The sequence below is a fragment of the Scatophagus argus genome, chromosome 16, assembly GCF_020382885.2.
Source record: "Scatophagus argus isolate fScaArg1 chromosome 16, fScaArg1.pri, whole genome shotgun sequence".
Lineage (NCBI taxonomy): Eukaryota > Metazoa > Chordata > Actinopteri > Scatophagidae > Scatophagus > Scatophagus argus.
Genome location: NC_058508.1, coordinates 20,551,211 through 20,561,079, shown reverse-complemented (window position 1 = coordinate 20,561,079; position 9,869 = coordinate 20,551,211). Strand labels below are relative to the sequence as shown.

The window sequence follows — 9,869 nt, the reverse complement described above, 5'->3', positions numbered from 1 at the left end:
GGGTGCTCTTTGAGCTCCCAGAAAACACACAGCAAATTTAAATCAATTTACATCAGTTTAAATCACTGGCAAAAAGGCACAATGACATTCTGACAGGCTTTTATCCGATATTCTTTTACAGCGCGTTACTCTGGATTATGACCTAAGACCTGATTCAACAGGTATCATAAAATAATAACCCAGAAATAAATAGATGAATGGAAATATCTGGTCAATTCCACCCTTCTGTGACTAATAATGTAACAAACTGACATTATGTTATGCTAACATCTGCTAAATGTTAGCATGCAGCTAACAGCCAAACTAAGACGAACACGGTACACTGCTAAAGGTGAACGGTTAACTTCGTCCCAACCCGACAGACACGACAGGAGACGGGAATCAAAACGGGCATCAAACAGTCGTGGTATTGATTAGCATGGACACGGTATTGGTCTTAACTGTTTAAACACAAACATGTCAAAACGAGATCAGAGAAATAAAGTCAGAGAACATACAGCGGACGCTGGTGAAAGCTGGAGCCCAGAGAGCTCAGCTGGCACTGTGAGGCCTTCAATGACAATGGGACCGACTGGCCTGCTCACCAGTCCGACCACGCAGGACCAGCGACTCCCACGGAGGCCAGACCAGGCTGGACAACAAATCAGAACCGAACACGGGAGGGGAATATAAACAAGAGGCTGGAACCCACAGAGGAAACACTGTGAACACGTTTTAGTGCGAGGAAAGACGAGGAAAGTGTGTCTCTGCAGCATGAACTCATCGTCATTAATACCAGGAAGAACAGCACGAGCGGGAAAGTCGTAAACAGCTTCAGTGCATGTTTAATCTAATGTATTCACGTGGGTTATGTAAAGAGGAAGTGGGTTAATGGATCACAGCTTCACTGGGCTGCAGAACAAGAGAAGCCAAAGAGGAAAGTTTTGTGATCTGTAGAAGCACGAGAGTGACGTGACACGGAAATAAAATCACACACACACACACACGTACATGTGTGTGTGTGTGTGATTTATGGTGTGAAGGAGACGACCTGATTTCAAGCTGATGTGTGTAAATTAACAGCCAGCAGAAGGACACACATATGAGTGTGTGTGTGTGTGTGTGTGTGTGTGTGAGCCGTGTAGACGTGTGGTGCAGTACTGAGTATGTATGTGTATATAGACACACATTTAAGGCCTGATCTAAATTCCAGATGGACAAAAAAATTGGATATATTTTTAAAAAAAGGTCAGCACTGTAATGCTCCGGCAGAAGACATTTACTATTTAAATTGCTTCCTCTTTACAACAAATAAATAGAATAAAATACATTTTTCATTTCCTGTGTTCATTCAGCAGAATTACAATGTGAATCACAGCCTGTATTATGCAGTGTGACCAAAAATTCAAATTATAATAAACTAAACGGAGGATAAAAATCAAAATGTACCAGATTTTACCATCACAGAATTTTGGCTAATTCTAACATTTTTACTTAGGATCTTGTAATCTCATAATGTTTGTTGTTTTGTTTTGTTTGTTTAGACTTTGTATTACACAATATTTGTGGTGGAGTATGACACACATTTTACATACTATCTCATCAGTTTTCACAGTCTGAACACGTCTTGTTGTCTCATGTTTTCTCTTAGTAGCTCATAATTTTGGTGTTTTATTCTGTTGTCTTTGAAATGAGTCTGGAGAGGCTCATCTTCCTGACAGACGTCTCCACAACTCAAACCAAAAGTGTCTACACGGATAAACAGCACGACAGGTAAGAGGGAGCATCTGTGTTTTCACTTTGGGGTGAACTGTCCCTTTAAACATCTCTCTGCTCCTTATAATCGGGGCCTGCTGGTTTTCATGCTGTATCATCAGGGTGGGGTCTGTCACCTCGTCTTGGGTCGTGTTGTGGCACAGATCAGCTCATCGATCACAGATGGAGAAAATTTCCACAGGAAACCAGAATCTGAACCTCAGGAACGTTGACGACGCAGATTGTGTTAGGGAAAATGTTCCAGAAATAAAAAGCTGAGAAATCGTGAATCAGTGCATGCAGACTTTCTAGCACATTAATCAGGTTTGTGATTCACATATTTGCTTGTCTATGCTGACTGTGTTGGTTTTAATATTTATGATGAGACCCAGTGAAGAAACTTCTTACACAACAGTTACACAACTCGGCATCAAGCTCAACTTTTCCGCTTTCATTTTCTACAACCCCCTTTTTTCATTGTTGCAGAACAGGTCCTCAGAACCTTCACTGAAGTAAAAGTACCAATAGAATAAAGTAAAAATACTCCTCTACAAAGTTAGAGTCATGTCCACTGTGACTGATTTATGACAGAAGGAAATATTGCACTTCACTACCTTTATTCACAGCTATAGTTACCAGTTACTTCACAAATTAAGATTAAATAAGAGCTTATGAAACTGTATATTTTTACTGCCACCTAGTGGACAGAAAACGACATGTCCTTTATTTTCAGAGCTGAACGGTGAGAAAGTGGTCTCGTTTCATCACTGATGAGCTGACACAAGAAAGAAAAACAGTATCTGCTCTGACTTTCTTTTCATTTCCTCTCTGTTGGTCGGAACTTCCCATGAACCCCTGCGTGAGTCCAGTTCCCATGGCAACCGGTCAACACTGTCTCATCGGCAACGAAGACCTCACTGAGACCTGGAAGAGGAGCTCAGGCCTGACTGAATGCTGCTGACACGTGAGTCACATTCACAGGTCAACACACCGGCTGAAACACTTCAGCTAAAGATCAGACATGATGCGGTGGATGTGATGAAGCTTCACAACAGATTTCAGCCTCAGATTCACAACAAAACACACTGACTGTGACAGCTGATCAGGTTCACAAAGGTCTGGACATGTTAATTATTATTATCTTTATTATTGCTTCAGTGTTGTTTTGTTTCAGTGATCAGTTTTCCAGTTCTGATGGTGGTTTATATGAAAACTTGGGAGAATATGATATGGATGTTTGAATTATTTATGTAGGCTGTCTGTTTTGTTTTGTTTGGGGTGTTTTTTACATCCTGAAATACCATATTATAAGATATTCCATTGTAAATACAAGTCCTAAATTTTTATATTTATTACCGCGTTTCACAGTTACTTACATTCATGTGCTGAATTTTTAGTGAATGTCTAAGTGTATTTGTGTTTTAGTTTTTCCGCCCAGCAGGGGGCGCTGTGACCAAACATTTTGTGCTCAAGCGCAGCACCGAACCAAGGAGGACTTTTACTTTGACAAAAGTACTTTGACCACCCTGTGGAAAAAGTCCTGTATCGTTGATGTCGCTGAAGTTAAAAGTGTGTAATCAGGAAAACATACTTTAAGTATTCAAAGTACAGTAAAATGTCCTCTGTGACTGTTATACCTGATCTCATTAGATTATTCTGACTCATTCGTGTCAAAGCAGGATTTTACTGTTGTAGGTAGTGGAGACATTTTGAATTATTGTGAGTAAATGTACTCAGTTACGTTCCTTCATTCATTACTGTGACCGTGTTAGGTCACATGACCTCGCTCATGACCTTCCTGTTAGAGCTGCTCTCAACATAAGCAGGGATTACAGCTCATGTCAGACAGCACTTATAGATTCACTGTGGAGGAAACTCTGCTGCTGCTTTAATGTCCATATGTCTTCTTTTCATGTCTGTCTTCTTTTTTAAAATTCTAACTAGCAGGAAGTAACAAAAAATATATTTGCTTAAGTAGTGTGCTGGTAAACTGCCTATGGTTTTCTGACTGGTGGTTGGATAAAACAAGACTTTGGTGCTATTCAGTACTCAAGTCACAATAGACTAATAAATTGAAATGTAATTGCTATTTGTAGTCCCAATTTAAACTATCTAGCTGTATAAAATGCCATTACCCTGTAGCATAAACTGTACGTTTACATTTTCATGTTTATTAGTAAATCAGCTAAACTTGGTTGACTGCTTCACCTCCATGTTTTCTTAAATTAATGATTTTGTTAAGCCCAAAACATATCGATTTCTGCATGAGTGACCATCAGAAACTGTTCTTAAATTCCACGCTGCATGAGTGCACACTTGGCACTCGGAGTGTAAAAAGTGTCAGGCTTCGTTCACCCCCACTCTGCTCTCCACATACCAGCACACCTGTGGTTCTCCATTTAAAGACGAGTGGCTGGGAGAACCTGAACTCCACTTTGAAGTGATATGCCTGCTGCAGAGGCAGCATAAATATGCATGAGAGGAGTTTTATCAAGCAAAGATGAAAGACTTGCGACAGGGAGACTCGGAGCGTCGTGTTCTCTGTCTGAAACATGAAAAAGCTGTTTTTATTCACAGGTGATGGAGTTCATTCAAATGTTTCAGAAGTTTCTTTTTGATTCTCAGAGAGATTTTAGCTTATTAAAGAGGCTGGGAACAACGACAGCCTGTATGTATCATTGCCAGTAATATTGTCAGTGTACGAGCACAAACTATACCACTGAAGTACAGTTTTAAGTTACCTATTTCCACTTCCTGTGAAGTTATACTTTTACTCCACTACATTTTTATGGTAAATATTTTACTTCACATGAATTTTACAGCTACTTCCTTTTTATATTGAACTATAAAATATGATAATCTTATGAATTGTGTAGCCTTCTTTTGTCATAGATTAATCCATCCAAAAGAAGGCCTAGTTAAAATGAGAAAAGTTTGCTTACTTCATGCACTAAAAGCACATGAACTGTCATTTGAGGTGTAAAAAAGGCAATTAAAATGCATGTAGAAATAAAGTAATAACTGAAAGCAGCTGAACTCTCAGCTGAAATACATGTGATAAAAGCAGTTCAGATGTCAGTTGAATTGTGAACCTGGAGAACCATGTAATGTTTTTAAGGCCACTTATTCACTTTCACCTCAATAAAACTGAAGTGACGGCAAGTAAATTTATTTGTTGCACATTATTTTTCCATTCCATTATTCCACTGCCAGTAAATAAAACTGAAACTTCGAGGCATCCCGACTGGCTGTCCTCCAGGTCAGTCTTTCCCCTTACACCTCAGTCTCCAGACGGGATTTCCTGTCTCTGTCTGAGGGAGGGGCCCGTATCTGAAGGATCTCCCTTCAAGTCCCACGACTGGTACTGGTATATGTACTGGGACATGAACTGGGAATCGGAGTAGGACTGAGGAAAGTCAGGGACGGCAGTGGCTTTGTTTCCTGTCCTCATTGTTTAGGATGAGCAGGAAGGATGAGCCATCGCAAAACCTACTACGTTCTTCCGCTTTGTCATTCTGTTACTGTAATGATGAACGGGATTAATCACTGAACCGCACAGTGAAACGGTGTGTCTGTTTTTGTTGTGCTTGAACAAAAAGGTTTACTAGGTTTAGTAACAGAATACACATCCAGTCTGCAAATGGACATTTTAAAGCGTGAAAGTAATTATTCCCATCCAGATGTTACCTCTGCTGTTTTGTATGCATATTGTGGAGTAGCTCAACAAATGTGAAAAGCAGAAAATGTTATTTGAATTAAATTAAATAATGAGTCAGTTGCAACTGAGCACACATGTTGAGAGAGAGGTTGAGAACTAGCTAGCGATGCAAAGATGAAACAGCAGAGCAAGTGACATATTAATGGTTGAAAGAGAAGAACAAAATACTTACAGTGAGAGATAAACTGTTAAATAGGTGGCTAAAAGTAATGGATAAACACCTGAAATAAGCAGTCAGTGGTGAAACATCTGAAGTAGCTTAGTTAGCTAACAGTAACAGTTGAAACAGATAGTTAACTAAAACCAGTGGATAAATAGGTTAAACAGATAGCTAATGATAGTAGATGAATGGATGAAATAGTTAGCTAACAATAACAGATGAGCAGGTGAAATAGCTAAAAGTAGCTAATGGATAAAACATTGAAATATAAAAACAATAAAGATAAATGAATCATTGAAAGTGGATAATGAGATGTTAGCCTAACATGGCTAAAAGTCATGCATTAACAGCATAGTTAAAGTGAGTTTTTTAGTTACCTAATAGTTGAGGTGGCTAAAAAAAAATGTATTAGCTAAAAGTATAAATGGTTGAAATAAATAGTGTTGACAGGGCTTGTGACCTGTGCGGTATTTTGAAACATGCTTTACTTGCTCAAGTTTTCATTGGTAGTGCACTTTAATTTGCTGTAGATTTGTTTCTTTGTATAATGTTTAAACAAACTTCACCTTTAATTAACAGTATTAAGAACATTATTTTATCTGTTCTTCCACAGGGATCACAGATTGACGGACATCCACCATATCTACTACAAAAACACAGAGCTGAGTGTTGCTTCTGTCCCTGGATGAGACATGCCAACAAAGAAAAAACAGAAGAAGAAAAAACAAAGGCCCCAAAAACGTAGAAAAGAAGAGCCTGACAATGTGTGTAAAATATGAAGCAGCAGTAGAGGAAACGTGTGTGTCGTGTTGGGGAAACACACCAGTAAAAGTTTTGTGCTTAGCTTCGCTAATCGTTTGCCGTAGCTTCATATGTAGAAGCACTCAGAAAAATATCACGTAATTCCTTGAAAGAAAGTGAATAAATGTATTCTCCAAAATGTCAGCGTTACATTATATTATATGATGTTATAATTTATTCAGTGCATTCTGTCAAGTGAAGATACACACATGCTAGCATGGCTCTGGATAGCAACGCTGATTGTTTGGTCCACCAGTTTGACGGAAATGTCAGAAATGTGATGGTTTGCTTGGCTTAAGGTTTCTTTGGACAAAACCTCCCAGGCCTTCAGGTCGAACAGGCTGGCGTTTAAGACCTTCCTGGCTGAGATGATTCAGTGGTTGTTGGACCGTCAGCAGCAGGTGGACGAGCTGCTCAGCCACAGAGATGCAGACAGAAGTGGATCAGTCAACCTGAAGGATTTCGAGCAGGGTAATCCATGTTCTCTCTGCACCTTCACGCCAGTTAGTATTTCCCATGATTTATGGGTTTATATACAGTAAGATCGGCGGGAGCCGTGATCGAAAAGCCCCCTTTTTCACAACAGTCTTCAGTGTCCGTTTGAACTCCTTTGAATGTCAGATAAAGCTAATCTTGAAGGAAAAAGAGATTAGAAAGAGATTTGTGGGTCAGTATTAACCAAATGCCACAGTGTGGTTGTACTGAAGTATTTATGGAGGACACTGTGAGTCAGACTTCTGATAATGCGAGCAGTGGCTCATTTCCTCTTATCCCTCTCACAGAAAAGAGAAGCTGGCTCTTGAAAACAAACCCAGGACAATGTTTCCTTTGTCTTTACTGTGTCTTCAGGCACTCTGAGTAAACTATACTTTTGTACTGAGTGCTGTTTGAGGACCTCCATAGAGCAGATTCCAGCTCAGACTTGCAGGACAATAACTTTGAGGTGCAGACTGTGATTCACGTTGAATCAGCACTTTTTAAAATAAACTAGAACACAGCAACATGTAGTACCTTCTTAATGTTGCACAAAATCACTCCCAATGCTTTTTTGAAACACGGAAAATAAACTGAAATCGTTCATGTCAGAGGAGGCTTTTGTCCCTTTTAGGTCTCAAAGCTTTGCTATCATCACATTTTGAAAACTCTGAACAAGTTGATCTTTCAACATTTTATGAACAAAAACTATCAGTGCCGAGAAAAACTCCGTTATGATTGATCCACGTGTCTTGGGTTGCAGGCCTGATGAACTTGGACGTCCCTTGTCAGCAGTATCAGCTCCACACGCTGACTCAGCTGCTGAAAAACGCCAACAACACGATCAGTTATCGAGACTTGAGCAGCCAAGTGCAGAGGTAAAGCAAAGTGTTTCCTTTGTTTGACTGTCTGTTTTGTTTCTATTAACTGTGGATGTTTTGCTGTCTTTTTTGCTGTCAAAGACTGAGTGACGGCACAGAGATGAACACCCAGGTCGAGGACGTCTCCCGTTTGGAACAATTCACTCCCCGTCGGCTGTTAAACCCTAAACAGGACAGGTACCTCATGCTTTAAGCACACATTACTGAAAATATTTCTGAAATATTACTGAAGTCAGATTTTGAATTCAGGACTTTTACTTGAATAATATGACCCATTGTTGTATGAGTACTTCAGCCAAAGCAAAATGTCTGAATACCTCCTCCACCCCAAAACTCACTTCGTATGAATTATAATAAAGCCCTCAAATAAAGTATGTCCCAGATCAGTTTCAACTTGTGCAGAACTGGAACAAAGTGAGCAGCTGATGACAGACGTCAGGCTGGACTGACATTCAGACCAAACCTCCATGTGTGAGGTTAACCAGCAGAGTTATTCTGAGCTTCAGCTATCAGCCGTAAATCACACTGTGATGCCGTAACTCCTGCAGGACACACGGACACTCAACAGCTAACTAAACAAAGGAGCCCTCAACACGACCTTTGCACAAGTGCTGGTGTCTTTTTTGACCTTATTTTCATAATAATGAGTTTACATATGGCTTACAGTGTGGGGACATAAATGGGTTTGCGTGGTCACATTGTGGGGACTTGTCTTACTTAAACACGGGAATAACGTATTTTCACTATAATTTTATCCATAAGCAAAACAATGATAGAATGTTCCAGTCATCTCTTTCAGACACTTTTGGAAAAAGGTCTAATAGCAAAATTTGGCCGCCCTGTGTCAAAGTCCAATTTGTGCCAGTTTAGAAGTTTTTGATATGCAGAAGTTTGGGAAACAAACGTTGTTAGATGGTCAGGTCAAATTGATGTCTATAACCAATCATTACAACCACATTCTCAAAGAGCTTCAAGCGACTCTTATTTCAAAGCAAAATGCAAATCCTGAGCACGTAAAATGGCTTTTATATGATCTATAATCAGATTTTCACCAGCAGGTTCATCCATCTGAGTGTCAGAATGATCCCGTTCGACTTGGCTACTGCCCATCCAGGGAACTTTGAGGTGGTTTTGTTGAGCAGCAGCAGAGTTTTCAGTCTGATCAGAATCATCCAGGACCGGGTCGGGATCCAGACCTGCAGGCTGGAGGTTTTCCGGAGCCGAGTGCCCACAAAGGAAGCTTGCCTGCACCCAGAGAACTCCCTGGAGGAGTGTGGCTTCAAAGGTGGGCCAGAGGACACTCCTCCAGAGGACACTGTGTACTACGATTACGGACCGCTGTTTACAGACTGTCCCATTCTCAACTGTGACCACTACTTCAGGTCAACATCGGACTCTGCTGCCATGAGGAGAAACCACTGTCCATAAATTACATAACTGAGTTTTTAGACATGCTGGTCAGTCCACCATTTTGGCCCCGACTGAAATATCTTTACAACTATTGGATGGATTAGCATAGTTCAGACATTAATGTTCCCCTCAGGACAAATTATAGAAACTTTGGTTTTACTTTAACTTTTCATCTTGTGCCGTATCGAGGTTAAAATTGTAATTTGTCCAACATTTTGACTCATAACTAAATAGCTGAAAACCTAATGACATCAGTTGTACTTTGTGCTAACTGGCAAACATCAGCATGCTAGCATACTAAAATGGTGAACATTGCACAGCATGGTAGCATTTTAGCTTGCTGATGTTAACATTAGAATCTGATGTACTTTATGGTAATTTAGTTCAGTTTAACTCAGAACAGAAGCTCACTGTCAGATTAATGCAGTGCAGTTAAGTATCAAGAACTAGCATAAACTGAAATACTCAAGTAAAAGTACCTCAAAACTCTTCAGTTGCACCTTGAACTCCATGCTAATTAGCAAGTACACACCAAGATGTTGAGTATCATAAACATTATACTTGCTGAATATCAGAACATTAGCATTGTCAATGTAAGCTTGTTAGCATTAGCAGCAGCTCAACCCTGTGCTAATTCAATTTTGTTTCACTCAAAGTAGCTACAACTGTCAGATGAATGCAGTGCAAAAAG

At 39.9% G+C, this 9,869-nt stretch overlaps 1 protein-coding gene across 3 annotated transcripts; it reads left to right on the top strand.

Annotated features, from left to right (window-relative positions):
• Positions 1 to 2,740: 2,740 nt before the first annotated feature.
• Positions 2,741 to 9,609, top strand: LOC124072873. Of its 3 annotated transcripts, none has more exons than XM_046414611.1 (6): positions 2,741 to 2,850; positions 6,226 to 6,376; positions 6,713 to 6,884; positions 7,651 to 7,765; positions 7,850 to 7,945; positions 8,824 to 9,609. In XM_046414611.1, the coding sequence occupies exons 2-6, from the start codon at positions 6,305 to 6,307 to the stop codon at positions 9,194 to 9,196; spliced, it is 828 nt and encodes a 275-aa protein (XP_046270567.1). In that variant the 5' UTR covers positions 2,741 to 2,850; positions 6,226 to 6,304; the 3' UTR covers positions 9,197 to 9,609. The 3 variants fall into 3 exon arrangements, with proteins under 3 accessions (XP_046270567.1, XP_046270569.1, XP_046270568.1); XM_046414613.1 differs by lacking the exon at positions 2,741 to 2,850 and adding an exon at positions 3,138 to 5,625 and having other exon boundaries at positions 8,827 to 9,609; XM_046414612.1 differs by lacking the exon at positions 2,741 to 2,850 and adding an exon at positions 3,139 to 3,303.
• Positions 9,610 to 9,869: the final 260 nt, after the last annotated feature.